The following is a 17,961-nucleotide window of genomic DNA, read 5'->3' as shown; positions in this document are numbered from 1 at the left end:
CTTGGATAGTTATTTAGTTCTGTGGTTTCTTGAATGCCAAGTAATTTTAGATTACATCCTGGACCTTTTGAACATTATGTTACGAGAATCAGCATTCTGTCAAAATTGTTATTTTTAATTTTGGCAATCAGTCCTGTTACATTTAAACCTCAGGTCCTGCGCCACCATCTAGAGGTTGTGATTCTAATGTCTGATTTTTGAGGCCTCGGCACTGCATATCATCCAGTTCTCTGCATGGGTACCATACAAGGCGGGTCTCCAGTCTTTCGTTATGGTCTGCACTATGGTGTTACTTATGCCAGTGATGGTCTGGTTTGCTCTACAAACATGCACCTCAGAGATCAGCCCAAGACCCCACGTACAAAATAAACAGGTCTTTCTTGAGCTCCTTTTTCTCTTTGATTCCCCATTCTTCCCATGGCCCAGTTCTTAGTGTTCTGGCTGTGAAGCTGAGGTTGGAAGATGAGGAGGTTACCAGAGAGTTTAAGAGCTCTGTGTCACTGGAAGCACTTTCCCAGCTCTGTAAGAGAAAAGGTCTTCCAGGAGCTGTGATTGATCCGATTTGCAGAAAGTCTGAGACAGGAGACATAAAAAGAACAAAATAAAATTAGGCAACCGAACACATTGTGATCATCCTTAGCGGTGGCTTTTCCTAGTTGCTTTGTTTATTGTTCCTAATTACTTTTCAAGATCCTCTAAGCACCTCACATATTCTGTCCAAGTGGTTACTGGCTAGCTGGCTGGCTGACTGACTGACTGACTGACTGACTGACTGACTGACCGACCCACCAACTGCCTGGCTGACTGCCTGACTGCTTGACTGACTGACTGACTGACTGACTGACTGACTGGCTTGCTTGCTTGCTGGAAAAAGTCGAGTGGAAGGTGCTTGCTCCATCTTAAGCAGAATCCTTTCTGTAAGTTTGAGAATGACAAATTGAGGTCTTTGCCCCACTGTTCTTCCAGGGAACTTTAAGTGAGTAAAGAAGTCCTTTCAGTAACATTTCAAGAATTTTAACATGCTTCTAAGGCCTCTAGCTAGTCCCACTATCTCGGTAGCATTTGTTTATAGTCTTGAGACCTGCATGCTATCCAAGGACTCTTTAACTTCCCTCAGCTTAAATGTTGAGGACTATGGATTCTTTTTCCTCAGAGTAGATCCTGTGCTGGGATTCTTTTCCTTCCAGCCTCCTGACCAACTCCACACCTACCATCATGTATCCGTGCTAAACTGATCTTTCCATCTCTTTCTCCATTCTCTCTTCTTTAAAAAAAAGAAGTGTATGTGTGTGTGTGTGTGTCTCAGAGAGAGAGACAGAGAGAGAGAGAGACAGAGAGAAATAGACAGACAGAGAGAGAAAGAGAGAGAGACAGAGAGGTGGAGATGGAGATGCTTAAGGTGCTTAAGGAGGCCCGAAGAGGGTATATTGGATTCTTTGAAACAGGAGTCACAAATAATTGTGAACTGCCTTATGTCTATGCTAGAACCTAAAGTAGGTTGCTTTGGAAGAACAGCAAGCAGTCTTAACCACCAAGCCAGCCATCTTTCCAACCCCATATTCTCTATTTTAAAGCACTTATCATGTTGTTTTTTATTAGTTTTATTTTATATAATATGTATTATATAACAAACAAACATACATAAATACATACATACACATATGGTTGCATGCATGCAGACATACACATGCATATGGTTGTGTGCATGTGTCTAGACAGACAGCTAATCCCCAGTTAGGGATGAGTTCTTTGTTTCTCATTCTTAGTCTTCTCAGCTCCTAGAAGAGAAATATGAGACCTAAATAAATGCATCCCTAATGAATGTACTCATCAATCAACTTATAACACCTGGTATGATGTTTTTCCTTCAGTGCTGATAATGCCTGAATCATGAGAGAACAATGCAGTAAACTGTTTTACTTTAAAAATTGATAAAAATAAGAATTGAGAAAATAAGCTGACGATAGCTATTCCATATCTGCAGGTGTCTTTTGGTTTTTCAAAAAAGTTCAGATTTGTCTGAGATATCAGAGATAGGTGTTTTTTCTTTCTTTACTCAAAGTTCCACGTTCCCCAAATCATAATTAATATGTGCTTCTCCCATATAACATCTTATTTATTTATTGTACCTGCATGCCATGCAGGAGTGGAGGTCACAGGGAAGTTCTAGGAGTCGGCTCTCTCTTCCACCATTCTGTGGTTGCAGGAATCAAACCCCGGTCACCAGGTCTGCACATTAAGCAGTTTTACCTCTGAGTCATCTCACTGGCCCTCACAGTTTTTTTCTCTCTGTGTCCTCATTTCTGTATGTGTCCTTGAAGACAGTGAGATTGCTAGGAGAACCTTCCTTTCTGTTGAAATGATGTAACCTCCCCGCAGCCTTCTGTGTGGATGTCTTGCGTTCCCAATTCATCTCCATCCTTCTGTGCGGTCTCTGTGTACATTGCTTTCCTCTCTCCGTGCTTGCTGAAATCATGGAACGGCCTGTAGTCAGCTGTGCAGTGGGACATTGTTTAGAATTTTAAACTCTTTGTCCCTTGGAATCTGTCCCTCTTCTGTACATATCAGCTCCCACGGTAACACTTATAACTTTTGAGTTATTAAAAACCAGCTGCGGAGGGTGTGGTGTGGGTGTAACACCTGCAAGGTGTGCAAGCCTTCCTCCATCAGCACAGTCCACAATCCCCTCAGCATGCACGCATCCCTGAGCTGTGTATTGTCACCTTCCCAGTCAGATCCTAAAGCAGCTGTGATTTGTCCTGCCACCTCCTCGCTGTGACACCAGTGGTCATTTCTCAGCTTATTCTGGGCACCTGTCAGCATCTCTGCTTTCTCAGACTTTCCCAGGTACCACTCACCTATCCTGCCCTAAGGTGTGGGAAAGAAGTAGAGAGGTTAGAAACTTTTTTTTTAATTTGGGGAATATATGTCACATGTCCTTTTCTACCATAACCATTGTTAAGCGTGCAGTTTTTGACCATTGACCCTAGAACTTCTCTCAGCTTCCCCAACTGAAACACTTTCCCATTAAACACTTAATTTTCCTTTCCTTCTTTCTTTCTATGAATCTGACCATCAGGGCCCTTTGTGGCCTTCCATGCGCATATGTGAGCACGCAGACCTCTGTTCTCTTAATCCTGAAATTAACTCAATTGTTCTCTGAGGAACTTTCAAGCCCTGCAGTGCCTGGAGAGGAACAAGGGATAGGAGAATAAGGGAAGTGACTCCGGGAGTAGGTCATTAGTAGACCATAGGGGTGATTCAGGCTTGAAGGAACAGACCTTAGGAGCAGTTGGTATAGACCCGCATGGTCTAAGACACTTCTTCCGAGCACAACACAGCCCCTAAAATGTGTTCACTGTGATTCTTGCACATTTACCTCAGTCTCCCATGGCAGCCTCTATGATTTCAACTGTTTCCATTTCCACCATTTTCACTCTTAGTGAAAACTCTCTGTCCATCTCACATTTAATCCTCACAAGAAAGCGGCCAGCAGGTAGCCAGGCAAGCGCACTGAGGACAGCGCCAACCGTCCATGCCTGGCTCTCTCTGGACCACAGTACATCGCACTGTGTTCCTCAGAAGCGGAGCTTGGAGCTGTGCAGCTATCAAGCCTCTTCAAGGCGCCAATGGCTGGGACCTTTTTCGCCCCTTTCTAAATTCTGGCTACATTTTGAATCAGTGCTGCAGATTCAAATTCACAGCCCTTTATCATTCAAAGGAAAACAGAAAAACCTGTGCTCCTTAATTAGCAAATTCCTTAGATTCTTAGGGTTTTTCTTACTGTGATAATGGCCAAAAGGAAGTTGATGAAGAAAGAATTTATATCTCACATTACAGCCCATTATCAACAGAAAGAAGCTGGGGCAGAAACTGAAGCAGACTAAAACTGAAGCAGATGCTATGGAGGGGTGGGGCTTACAGGCTCCTTCCTGAGGCTTGCTCTGGCTGCCTACTTATACCATCAGGACCACCACCCAGGGAATTATTGCCCATAGGGAGTTGGACCCTCCGGTATTAAGCTATCAGTCAAGAAAATGGTGGGAGCATTTTCTGAGTTGGGATTTACTCTTCCAAATAAGTGGAGCTAGAGTCAAGCTGACATAAAACTGGCCAGCACAGTTAGTTAGTTAGTTAGTTAGTTAGCTAGCTAGCTAGCTTGCTTGCTTTTCAAAGACTCCTATTTTCCAAGAGACATACTTATGGATTGTCCCTATAAACAATGGCATGTCTGCCCTCCATCTTTGAACTGGCTATGACATGAGCTTTCTTGAACAGGTTAATTATGCCCTGAGCATGCGAATATTGACGCAAGAACTAAAAACAGAAGGGAGATATAGAAAATAATAGAAACACAAAAGATTCAACCCAGACCTCTAATGTTTCTGTCACTGAGAAGCCACCATTAATTAACTTGTTCCTTGTATTCCTGATATTATTAAGTTCAGAAATAAGTATTGAGTTTGAGAATAATAAAATAATATTCTATTATTATTAGTTTTCATCATTTCATTCCTTTACATCTCAAATGATATCCCACTTCCAGGTTACCTCTCCGCTAAACCCCCATCCCACATCTGCCCACCCCCCACCCTTTTGTCTAAATGAGGGTGGTCCCACACCTACCCACACTCTCCCACCCCACTGCTCTAGCATTCTCCCTACTCTGGGGCATCAAACTCTCTGGGACCAAGGGCCTCCCCTCTCTCCCATTACAGTAGGGTAAGACCGTCCTCTGCTACATATATATCTGGAGCCATGGATCCCTCTAGGTACACTCCTCGGTTGGTGGTCTAGTCTCTGGGAGAACTGGGTGGTTATGTTAGCCTATGTTGTTCTTCCAATGGGGCTGCAATCCCCCTCCGCTCCTCCAGTCCTCCTGCCAGCTCCCACACCAGGTTCCCTGAGTCACTCTGATGGTTGGTTCCAAGCATCCACTCCTGCATTGGTCAGTTGATGGCCGGACCTCTCCAGGAACTGCCATACTTGGTTCCTGTCTGAAAGTGCCTTTTGACTGTGGCAACAGTGTTGGGTTTGGTGTCTGCAGACATGATGGATCCCCAGGTGGGGCTGTTCCCCAGTTGGCCCTTCCTTCACTCTTTGTTCCATTTTTTGTCCCTGTTCTTCCTTTGGACAGGAACATTTCTGGGATAAAAAATTTTGAGATGGGTGGGTGACCCCATCCCTCGGCCAGGGGCCGTGCCTATCAGGAAATGGTTTGGGGTCCTGGCTGACTTCTTGTGCTCCTCCCTGACTTGCAGAAGCTGCCTACACCCTCTTGTTGTATGATGAGCTGCTGGAGTGGTCCGATCGGCCCCTCAGGGAGTTCCTGACCTACCCCATGCAGACCGAGTGGCAGCGCAAGGAGCACCTGCACCTCACCATCATCCAGAACTTCGACCGAGGCAAAGTAAGTCTCAGTGGATACCCGTGTACCTCACTTTTCTTTCTTCTCCAGCAGGGTGTCCACACTGTAGAGAATATTAGAAGCTCCCAGAACTTGTTCAGGTGTCTAAATGCAGCCCCTGGATACTTTGTTATGGGTCTGGGGAATCTATTGTTTTGAGGAGGCCCAAGTTCTTGACTACTCTTGGGGTACTGACATTGTCTTAGTCCAGATAGCTACTATACCACATTATATAGACTGGGAACTCGCTTGGTAAGCACCTACTGATAAGCCTAATGACCTGAGGCTAATACTCCTGACTCTCATGGTAGAAAACAGACTCCTACAGGGGGTCTTCTGACATCCACACATGCTGTAATACATATGTGTGTGCTCATGTGTATACACAAACACACACACACACACACACACATACACACACACACACTGGATGAATTATAAACAAGTGAAATGGATTTACTTATTTGTCACTGTTTTGGAGGCCGAGAAGGCTAAGTCAAGACCTCAAAGGATTCAGTGTGGTAAAGGTCTACTTCCTCATGGGAGGTGTCTTCTCCTTGTGTTCCCAAGATGGAAGAGTAGCTGACTCTGGAAAACCTATTTTTAAAGGACACTGAGTCTTTTATGACCTAACCATCTACCAGGGGCCCTGTGTCCAAACACCTGAGGACTTTGGATTTGGATATACGAATTTTGGGGAAACACATAGTACTCTGTGATTGTTCTCTGAAAAACTATCTGCCTTCACCTGCTCCCCAAATTGGAATGCATTCTTTCTAGTTCTGCCTTTATTTTTAAGGTAAAATTAAGGGACTGGATGTGTTTAAAGAAGTTGTAGCTCTTAGTGTAGCCAAAATGCTCAGGATCCTGACATAACCTCACCCACTTAATGCAACTGAGTGTGTCACCGCATTTCCCTTCCTGTCCCTCCTCAAGGGGTATGACTCCTCAAGGGGTGTGACTCCTCTTTTTAAATGACTAGGAACCTGAGCAGCAGTGTTTATTTGATTTGAACCTTTGGGTGCTTTATATATCTTGTCTCAATCATGAAGGTGAAGCACAGTTAAATACAGCAAGTCACTGTCATTTTTCTATAGAACACAGTTAGGTAGGTGTACCTAACATTTGGTGCAAGTGCATTGCTTATCTCACGTCCTGCTTTATCATTCATTTGACTACAGTGATAGGACTTTACACTAATCCCAGCATGATGCCTGTGTTCCCACCCATACTGCTGTTTCTTTTTCCTTTATTGAAAATTGTGTGTGTGTGTGTGTGTGTGTGTGTGTGTGTGTACATACACAACCTGATTATGGTTTCCCTTCCCTCTCCTCCTCCTCTTTGTTCCTCCCCAACCACCCAAATCCACCCCCTTTCTGTCTCTCATTAGAAAACAAACAGACTTCTAAGGAATTATAATATTATTCACATGCTAAAACAAAAACAAACCCATGAAAATAGGGTAAAACAGATAAACAGAGGAAACAGCCCAAGAAAAGGCACAGGGCACATATATAGACACAGAGACCCATTTGTTTACACACTCAGAAGTCCCATAAGTATACAAAACTGGATGTCATACACAAAGAACTTGTAGCCTAAAAGGTGGGGATGGGGAGGAGAAGAAAAGGAGGAAGGAAGGGGAAAGAGAAGGAAGAGGAGAAAAGGGAGAGGAGGAGGAAGAGAAAATAAAAAAAACAAAACAAAAACCCTGACAACAGGAAGAGAAAGGAACCTGCAAAGACGTCACTGAGTATGTTTTCTGTTGGCCATCTATCTACTGCTGAGCGTGTGACCTGCCCTTAGGACTATTTTGTTTCCCCAGTGAGATTCCCTTGGAGAAAGCTAAATTTTCATTTGTAAGTGGTTCTCCACTGGAGATCACTTCTGAATTAGGCTTGGGGACATGTCATCACTTCTTCGGCTCTAGGCCCCTACCTGGTGTAGACCTGTGCAGGCCCTGTGTGTGCTGCCACATTCTCTGTGAGCTCATATGTATGTCTCTCCTGTTATGTTTAGAGGGCTTGTTTCCTTGGTGACCTCCGTCTGCTCGGACCTCACACTTTTTCTGCCTCCTCTTCTGCAGGTTTCCTTAGCCTTTAGATGAAGTATGTGATGGAGACATCTATTTAGGACTGAGTATTGCAAGGTCTTACTCTGTATATTTTCTAGCTGTGGTTCTGTATGGGTAATCTGGCTGTGACATCTGTCACCATATTGATCTCCAGGGTTGATTCAGCAATAAGTTATTTCAAAGTTTCATATACTGGCCATCCCCAGAAATTTGTGCTATTAGTCAAGGTTATAAACAACTACCCACTGTCCTATAGCCTATAGATATAAAGAGCTCTTACATGTTAAGTTTTTGAAAGAGATTAAAAGATTATTAATATTATGAGGCATGTGAAAACTATATGAAATTTGCCTTTGTGCCCATAGATTCTTATTATGACAGCCATTCTCAGTTATGACTATATGCCTTCATGCAATAACAGATGAACTTAATAACTGGCAAAGGTTGTGTGGCCCTAAAGCTGAAAATACAGACTGTCTGGGACTTTGAAGAAAAAATCTTTGTTGATAGTGTGCTAAATGACAAAATTTAAACATTTCTGTATAAGTAACATACTGATCTAACCAGCATCTAATGGCCCTCACTGTCAGGTAAGCAGGTTAGCCAAATGCGGAGCCCAGGCTTCTAGGCTTGACTAACTAGGCCTTAGAGGTGAATGATAATTCCCTCCTGAGCACTAAGAGTCTGTCTACACCCATGTACGTGGTCATCACAAAACTACAGTTGTTTCCACAGTGTGACAACACAAGAAAATATCGGTTTTGCAGCATGTGTTCGTGAATGTTATGAGGAGCTGACATCCACCTTTCTGAACATTTTTAATGAGTTACGAGTTAAATGAGTTTAATGAGTTACGGTTTTTTCATGCTTCAGATGGCATTGTTATTACTTTAGATTGTTGTAAAGACTTACACAGTAAGGCTTTATGATCCAAAAGCATCCATATCCTGACCTTTGGATAGAGATGTGCAGATACAGTGAATGTTTACTTTCATGCCTCTCTCTTTGTCCGCAGTGTTGGGAGAATGGTATTATCTTGTGCCGGAAGATTGCAGAGCAGTATGAGAGTTACTATGACTACAGGAACCTGAGCAAGATGAGGGTAAAGTACTTGGGTGTCTGTGAATCAGCTGTGGTACCCATGTGATTAACTTCCCAGCAGAGCTATAGGAAATCAGCCTTGGGACTCTCTTGATACAGCTTACAGAAACTTTCTCCAAGATAAATATTTTCCCTGAAGCCTGCTCAGCCATGTACGCAGAAACACAACAAATTGATCTGTGTGTTCTTCTGATTAATCTATAAAGGGGGAACCCTTGACCCATTTCTAAAGTCCCGCGTCTGAAATGCACAATCTAATCCAGGATATTAAGTTTATTGTGCAAAATCTCTGCACTGAAGAGCTTCCCAATTATGCAAAAACTTCCTGACAATATACAGTTCTTAGTATCTGTGGTCTACAAAACAAACGGGTAGAAATGGTTAGCTGGCTTGTGTTAAAATAAATCTTAGACAAATCCTACATAAACTCTCTCTGGACCCTTGGAAATTGTTCTCACTAAACCAAATACCAGGTGATCAAGGATCTTAATATTCCCTATTCCTGATTCATTTGTTTGCATCTCCTTGCTTTTAGATTCAGACAAATCCTTATGCTTGGGAGTTACAAGCATTTATCATGATGAATGCAGAGATAACACTATGTTTCTCTGCTCTTACATATTTAAATGATAATGATATTCCCTTCCACTTTTGAGGCTGGTATTAAATACATAACATAACCTTCAACAGCTTGCAAAGTCTCCTTGCAACACCATAAGCACCTTATTTACCTGCTGGGAAGTGACCCTATACTTTTGACCAAGTATTTCATGTCAGCAGGCCAATGATACTTCTCCTAGCTTGAAAACTAAAGGAGAAAAAAACTTACCTTCTGTTTATCATGCTGATGCTTTATATAAAAACATTGCTATTTAACTTCTCTTGGCATCCTGTCCCTGCAGCAGAGGCGAGGTTACAGTGTTTACCAGTGAGAGCCCTTGGGTGCCATCGTCACTAAGATTTTTATAAACCCAACGCATTACACTTCATATCAACTGCTCTTTGGGGTGCTGTTACTGGGGGAGGAGGAAGCCTTCAAATACAATATTAGTCTTTCCCTGGAAACCCCAGGGATAACAATACCACAAAAGGGAAGCCATAAGCTTTGTTTGCTACCTAGTTTGAACATTGTCAAAGACATACTTAAGAGCTTTTAGCCCAGACAGCACTTTGTGCTGCACGTCTCCCTTAGGTCGGGTTGGTGATTTATTCCCATCCCACCTATACAAGGTTGTATGTTCTACATATCCTCAATTACTGTGTGCAAGGGGAAAGCAAGTGCACCTTGCATAAGAATTCTCCAGAAAGGCTTGTCTTCTAACTATTTGTGTTAACTTGGACTTGTCTATATCTTTGATGAACATTTTCTTAATAGACTTGTAGGCATTGTCTTCTCTGGTAGAAGCATGTAGTAAAACTCTTGATCTTTTCAGGGGTCAGTAAATTCTAGCCTGTGTCCTGGCAAATTGAGAAGTTCCAGGGAAACCAGGTAGCCTACAAAGACTGAAATATTCAATATGTATTTGCAAAGTTGACTTGCTGATCCTCTCCTGAAAGCATTAAAAAAAAAAAAAAAAGAGCAAAAGTCCTGTTACGAAGAAATTAAAATGTTTTACCTGAGTAGAGAAGTATATTCTTGTGTCGCTATGGCTGACATATGGGATGGAATTCATAGACCTTCCCCTATACTTTCCCAGATGATGGAAGCCTCTTTGTATGACAAAATCATGGACCAGCAGCGTCTGGAACCTGAATTCTTCAGAGTTGGATTTTATGGGAAAAAGTTTCCATTTTTCTTAAGAGTAAGTTATCCCCTACTTAATTTGCTTTAATCCTTCCAGCTCAGATCCTGCAAGTCAAGGAAACTAAGATGTTAGTGATACTGTATGACAAGTAATGAGAAGGAGATGACATGCTTTGTCTTGAACAGTTTCTTAAAACCAAACAGTCTACCCCTCCTGCATTGACGTTTTGAACAGTCTCCAGTGGTTATATCTTTCAGTGGTATTCACTGTTGTATTCAGTGTGTAATTTCCACAGTTAGCATTAGAGAATATGGGTCAGGGTAATAGAGAGCTTACAGTTGCAGACTAGAAATTAACAGAGTCACATCAAGTCAAAATCCTACTCCAGAGCCATGAAAAAAGTGTTGTTTGTCCTTTTTGATGACTTTATAAAAAGATAAATATCACCCAGCAGAGGCATCTGATTTATTGCTACTATAAACTGTTTCTGCAAAGGGTAATTTCAAGACATTGTGAGGCAGTATAAAATACTTAGTATCATCTCTCTTGCTTACACTGTGCTACATAGTATTTTATATGTGTGAGTGTTATTGGACACATCCATCTAAAACATCCTCCATATTTAAAACACTGGTTAAAAGAGTTCCTTTACTCACTTAGAAATCTGTGTAGAAGTGCTCTGGGTTTCTGATAAAATCCATTTATTCCATTTATGAACCAAGTGTAGCACCTCAATCATGTGATACCAGCTTTTAGGAGGCTGAGGCAGGAGGATTGCCACAACTTTACTTTGGCCAGTGGTGAATTCCAGGCCAGTCTAGCCTTCAGAGTAAGTCCTGTCCAAAAAAAAAAAAAAAAAAAAGTCCATTCATAGTACCTATAATCTCAGCACCAAAAAGGTAGAGGCAAGAGGATCAAGAATTCAAGGCCAACTAGGGCTACTTGAGACCCTGTTTCAAACATACATACATACACACACACACACACACACACACACACACACACATACCAAACTGAGTGCATTACAACTTTAAATCTCAACATAAAAATATTTGTGTTGCGCTAAATCTTGCCTTAATTATAAGCACATATGAGAAAAGGCAAGGTGAGTCTACTCAGAGAAGGAAGAAGAGAAAGCTGTTTATTGCTTCATCTTTAGCTTATCTGCCTTTTACATAAGTAGATAGACTGGCAGAATGGACCTTTAAAATTTCCAAAGCACATAAGTAAATGTTTAGATTACGGGGAACACTAATGGCAGCTGTAGTGTGGCTGTTAGCATTGATGTTAGCATTGATGTTAACTTGACAGGCTCTGGATCCACCTGGCAGGTAAGCCTCCAGTCGTTCCTGTGAAAGAGCATGCCGACTGGATTACCCTGGGAAATGCCCTGCATAAAAATGAAGAAACTACCTTAGCTGGAACATTCACCTCTCTCTCATTCCTGAATGCAGGTAGACTGACGTGTCACCAGCCGCTGATACCCTCACTTCCCACCATGAGAGACTATGCCCTAGAACTATGAGCCCAAGTGAACCCTCCTGCACTGAGGGTGTGTCAAGCAGCCTTTGTCAGGGTACTTTAACACACCAACAGGAAAAGGAACTCAACAAGTTGACATTGTCTTTTATTGATTGAAATGACCATGTACTCAAGTACTACTACATGGACTTTGTATAAAATCTTTGTATAAAATCTTGCACTTAAAAAAATGCACACAGCTTTGGCAGGTAGGCCTATCTGAAGATGAAAAAAAAATCATGTCCAGATAAAAAATAATAGCAAATGCAGAGGATTTGCTAAATTTAAAAGACTGCATCCAGTCCTGATCAGTTGTCGGCACCTGTTAAAGAGCACAGGGGCCTGGCTCTTAGTGGAGTGCTGCAGCGAGCAACATAGGAGACCAGAAACTCCCTCAACAGGGCAATGTGTGACTCTGATGTAAGTGAGTCTCTTCTTCTCTTAATACAAAGTTTTGCAGTATGAAAAACATTTCCTTCCATAGCATTGTCAAGAATTGGCTACTCCATTGTGAATTGAAGGTATGGTGTTTGGAGAACATAAAAGTTTTAGGGACCTCAAAAGCTTCTGGTTTCTTTAAACTGTAAGAAAAAAATATAACCTTTATGTTGAAGGAAATGTAATAATATTTTATAAATTATATGTCATATATTGGTAAACATCAGTACTGATAATGTTTGCCTCTGTTCTAAACTGGTCATCTGATACTTCTTTTTATATTTTTATGGAGGAAGAGGCCCTTAACGATAAATGTGCTGAAGGCACACTAAGCAGACATATAATACTAACTAAAATCTGATTTAGGTACAAGCATACAGATCCCTAGCTACTCCATGTAATTACTGTAAATGGAAGGGTATATAGGGCTAGAAAGATGGCTCCAGTTAACAGCACTTGCTGTTCTTCCAGAAGACCCACCCTAGTTGGGTTGCCAGCAGCCATGTGAAGCAGGTCACAACTGCCCTTAACACTGGCCCCAGTACCTTCTCCTGGCCTCTGTGGGCACCAATATAACATGTGGCATGCATTTACAGATACACATGCATACATGTAACATTTCTTAAACATCAGTCTTTACAGATAATGTATTTTTTAAAAATCAGGAGTAGCTTGGAAGCACAAATTATAAAGGAAGCTTAGCAAACATCAAAACTACATTGACCAAATTGACCAAAGTTTATTTAATGAACAATTATAATAAATTGATGTGTCTATCATTGGTCTTTTGGAAAATAGCCTTTTTCTATGTTATCATCATTTACTTCAAGATGAAAGAGAAGGGTTGCCCTCTCTTGGTTTCTAAGGAACACTGCAGGCTCCAGAATCCTAAGCAGTGCCCCTCCTTGTCTTTTTTTGTTTTTTTAATTCCAAATTAAAAATAAATATCAAGATTTAAAGTGTCCCTATGTCCATTTTTTGTTTGATTAATGCAGGATGCATTTAAAAATTCTAGTACATTGAAGCAATTGTATATTCTAAGTAGTTATTTTCCCCATAAATGGTAAGTATTAATCCTCATAACTGGGCAGGTCTACATCTGGGTCATTAAAAAGAACTCTGAAAGCACTTATATGAAGGTCTGTATCTAAATGTTCATGGCAGCACTGTTTATATCATCCCAAAAGTAGAAAAAACCCTCAAGGATCATCAGGTGATAGATGAACAGGCAAAATGTAATTTATCTACACAGTGGATTACTACACAGCAACTAAAACAAAAGAAGTATACATCCTTGCCACAAGCTAAAGAACTCATTGAAGCCAGGTGCCCCAGATGTAGCCTTTGGCCCTTCCATCTTTCTGGAGGCTAGAATGGAGGTGGGCCAGCTGCCGGCCCTCTCCATGGACGTATCAAGCTGATCTCAGAGCCTCTTAGAATAAAATGCACTAAAGTAGATTTTTCCGTTATTGCAAATCTTTGTTCTCTTAGAAATTGGAAATTTATGTGTATGAGTATGAGTGACATACATCTTCTAAAAGTCCTCTCAGCATGTGTCAATCACCATTTTAATACATTGCTTGGATATTGTCCCTAATGCTCACCATCAGTCCCCATGCAACTGAACCTGAGATTCAGAGCATGCTATTGGATCTGGTGAAAATCAGTAACAAGTGAGCCCTTTGCCCTTTGCCCTTGCCCAGCATGTTTATTCACAGGCATATTTTCAGACAGTTCTGGTTTCTTTTATCATTGTTGCAGTGTCATGACATGGAGCAGGTGGTCAGCTATTACGACAGTCGTGGGTTTATTTTTCTTCTCTTTGTTATATAATCCTAATTTCGTTTTTGATTGCACCCTCAGAATAAGGAGTTTGTGTGTCGAGGGCATGACTACGAAAGGCTGGAGGCCTTCCAACAGCGGATGCTGAATGAGTTCCCCCATGCCATTGCCATGCAGCATGCCAACCAGCCTGACGAGACCATCTTCCAGGCCGAGGCGCAGTGTATCCATTCCTGAAGGGCCCCGGTTGGGTGGTACCTGCGGTTAGCTGCAGGGCATTGTCCTGCGAAGTGTTGCAGCCACTAGGACGTCTAGACGTCCTAGTCCTCTCCATCCTGGTTTTAGCTTGGTGCCTTCTGAACAGAGTGTAATTGTTCTAATTGTTATCACAGAGTCAGCTGGAAAGAAATACCACAAACATCTGGGAAGGAATTTTCTCCCTTTTGATTGACACACCTGAAGATTGACTCTTCTGAAGCTCTTTCTTACTAGATTTCCCATAGAACAGTTTTCCTCTGACTTCCTATGGACGCTGCTTCAGTTCAAGGAAATGGTAGTTGTGTTCATGACGGCACATTCTCTACACCCTCTTCCCCTTCTCCTTTCATTGTGGAGTGAGGGAAGTAAAAAAAAAAAAAAGAGTTAATCTCCAGTATCCTGGGGGGATCTCAGCTATGATATTCTGGACTCTGACTTAATAATGGCATATAATTCACAGCCCCCCATGAAAACACATCTAAACATAAAATAAACAATTAAAATGGAAGTATGTAAGTTTTAGACACAAAGGCAATTAATTCACTGTCAGTTCTTCCTAAATCCATCTGAAACCAGTGGTTTTAAAGAAAAAGAAGTAAATTCCCAGTATTTATTAATGGATATACTTTCAAAGCAGAACCTAAATGCAAGAGAAGCAAATTAAGAAACATTTGTTCTGTTTCTCTGAAGAGGAAGTAACTATATAAACAAAATAGTATTTAAAGTGGGAAGTACAACTAACCACTCTACTTATACACCTGGCTCTCTCTATATATATACCTGGCTTTGGAGAATGGGTGCCACACTTCAGAAGACTGGGGTCACAGCAACACTCGGCAGGTGCAAATCCTTGTCAGTTCTGATTACTACCTTTGGTCACAGTTTTATGAAGGTTTCCATATCATTATAAATGAGTTTTAGGAGCCATGAATGAACTGAAGATGAAAGTGTCCCATGTACAAGAGGTAGGTTATTCTGATTCTCAAAACCCAAGCCCAGCTGCCCCTCCACAACCCCATTAATGTAAGCGGTAAAGTCACAGGTTACAGAAATGCCAAGCATATGTCTTGTCAGAATCAAACTCTTAGAACGAGATCATGGCCTGTAGTTGGAAGCATGCTTAGATATGTGTTATTCATAGCTTCTGGGCAATCTTTAAATGACTTCAGCTGGAATGGAAACTCCAGACTGCCTTGCCATTGGACAAGCCAGGTTCCCTCCTTGACTCTTTAATCTTAGATTTACAGATATATGCTGTGACTCCCATTCCAGAGAGCCAGGAGGTCCTGCAGAGAGAGGGGGTGCCGGACAACATCAAAAGCTTCTATAAAGTGAATCACATCTGGAAGTTCCGCTATGACAGACCATTCCACAAAGGCACAAAAGACAAGGAGAATGAATTCAAGGTACCCTACAGCTTCTGTAACAATGCTGCCTCCTCAAATGCTTTCCTAGACTGAGCTCTCTGACTCTTAGTAAATAGGAACCGAGAATAAAGTCATGTGACTGGAGCAAAGGGTCTAGAATGCTTTCATCCTAGGAACTCCCCAGCTCCGCAGTGTACCCGCAGTGTACCCGCAGTGTACCCGCAGTGATGGGAAATATTTTCTAAGCAGGAAGGTATTTGGTCCCAAGCTCAGAAATTCTGAGTAGATATGGGAGGAGGTCCTGAAATCAACTTCCTTATGGCACTTCCAATACCAGTGGTGCTTAGACCAACTTTCAAACTCACGTTTGAACTCGGGTGTTCTAACATCAAGTACAGAGTAAAGGAAAACCAAGGAACAGGCGAGGGAGAACTGAGAAGAGGCCACGTGGACACACTGTTGGTAGCATGGAGATGCTCTCTTCTGTCCTTTGCTCCAGTCCTCATGACAACGGTGTGATTGGGATTCTGAGATGGAGGCCAAAGTGTGTGCTAATCCTGGCATCTGCATGTGCCAGGCTGTCTGCCCTCACTCCCCACTGGGGAAAGGGTACCAGAAAGCACTTCTAACCATCCCTTTCCTTGAAAACCGTGATATGGGAAGACTAGATCCCAGTCACCTGGCATTCAAACCTGAACAAAATTGCAAAATGAGCTTATTCCCGTGGGTCTGTTGCTTAGCATCTCTTACAACAATACTCAAGCCATGATGTGTCTCCTAACGCTATCCATCTTACATAATGTTGGCCCACACCCATCCTTGCCCAGTGGTTTCCCAGTGCTGCCAGGGGTTACTGCCAGGCAAGGGGCAGAGTTGGAAGCTTTGCAGTTCCAAGAGGACTGAACTTTTAAAATTGGTCTTTGTGGTAGATTTGATGTGCATTTACTGTGGATCTCTTCAGAAATATGATCACAAACTGCTATAATCACACACACACACACACACACACACACACACACACACATATATATATACTAGAATCAGCCAACTGTACCAGCAGCCTGCCCACTGGCCTCTTCCTTCTCCCTGTGGATTGAGCACTAAAGAGACCACTGGAAAACAACACTGAGATATTACTAAAAAGACCCACAGTCATTTTCTAGTGTCTTCTCCATATCTCTAACTCTCTTTTCCTCCTCCAAGGCCAACTAAAGATCTTCTTAGTAATGCTATAGTCCTTTCTACTTGCAGTGCTTTTTGGTCTTCAGTCCTGGATACACTAGTCATACAGTTGGCTTGCTCAGTGTCACATGTCCATAGCCTTTAACCTTAGTACTGGAACCCATGTCTTCCAACTCCCTTTCTTTTGCTTTTTCTACTGTACCATCGTAGTGATGGTACCAGTGATACAGCTACCTTACCAGGGTGGGTAAAGTTAAATTAGGCTCCCTTTCCCTAGAATCTGGCTCCAAACCGTGCCCCAATGTCCCCTCCCCACCTCTTGGTCTGCCTACCCACCCTCTCGTCTATTGGTTGCCATACCCCTTCACAAGCAGCTCCGAGTCTGTGTGGGCAGCCTCCTGCCTGCACAGCTGCCCCCACTCTCCTCCCGGTGAACTCCTCACTCTGTAAAATCCATCTCAATTGTCTACAGCTCAGCTGCCATCCTGGTCCCCCACAGTGGCATGAGTACCCGCATCCTGTTCACACCATAAGCATCTCTTTCATCCCTCTGAGCTCTTGTCTGCTTGCCTCCCTGTCAGCATCGGAATCCCTCAAGCTCATGTCACGTGACTCCTCTGTAGTCATCTCAGGAGCTTGTCCCTGGTGGAAAGACATTCTCCTTTTAACCCCTCTGTAGCCTGAATACATGGTGTAGTTCCAGGAATTTTGTCATGTTCCTATTACTGTTGTTAACACACTAAATAACAATGATAAAATACAGATTACAAAACTGGTTAATAAAGGAAAAGTCTTGTCACGAACACTGGCTCATGCCAAAAGCAGCTGTCCTTGAAGGAGCTGGTTCTTAGTCAGAAGGGGTCCGACTCAGCACATAGGTGCCTCTGAGTTACAGTTCAGCTCAGCACCAGAAGTGTGGCTCTGTATGTATGACAATGGAGACGAAATGAGGCTCTGGGGGTGGGTGCCAGTGCCTGCCCTTCTGGTAATTAGAATGTGGCTTTGGGGGGGCCAAGAGTCCTTCTAAAACTTAAAGTCTTCATCTTAAAACAGAAGGTTCCAGCCATGTATTTCTAAAGTCCTCTC

General features: G+C 42.4%; 1 protein-coding gene across 2 annotated transcripts in view; it reads left to right on the top strand.

Annotated features, from left to right (window-relative positions):
• Positions 1-17,961, top strand: part of Dock4 (dedicator of cytokinesis 4) — a 397,452-nt gene that overhangs the window by 352,468 nt on the left and 27,023 nt on the right. For both annotated transcript variants that reach the window (XM_052185914.1, XM_052185913.1), the window contains exons 36-40: positions 5,262-5,410; positions 8,497-8,583; positions 10,280-10,384; positions 14,150-14,291; positions 15,566-15,732. In XM_052185914.1, the coding sequence (XP_052041874.1) occupies positions 5,262-5,410; positions 8,497-8,583; positions 10,280-10,384; positions 14,150-14,291; positions 15,566-15,732 (650 nt within the window). The remainder of the gene's footprint in view (positions 1-5,261; positions 5,411-8,496; positions 8,584-10,279; positions 10,385-14,149; positions 14,292-15,565; positions 15,733-17,961) is intronic.

Source organism: Apodemus sylvaticus, chromosome 6 (assembly GCF_947179515.1).
Source record: "Apodemus sylvaticus chromosome 6, mApoSyl1.1, whole genome shotgun sequence".
In the NCBI taxonomy this organism is placed as follows: Eukaryota; Metazoa; Chordata; class Mammalia; order Rodentia; family Muridae; genus Apodemus; species Apodemus sylvaticus.
Note: the sequence above shows the minus strand (reverse complement) of the source record. Positions and strands in the feature narration are given on the sequence as shown.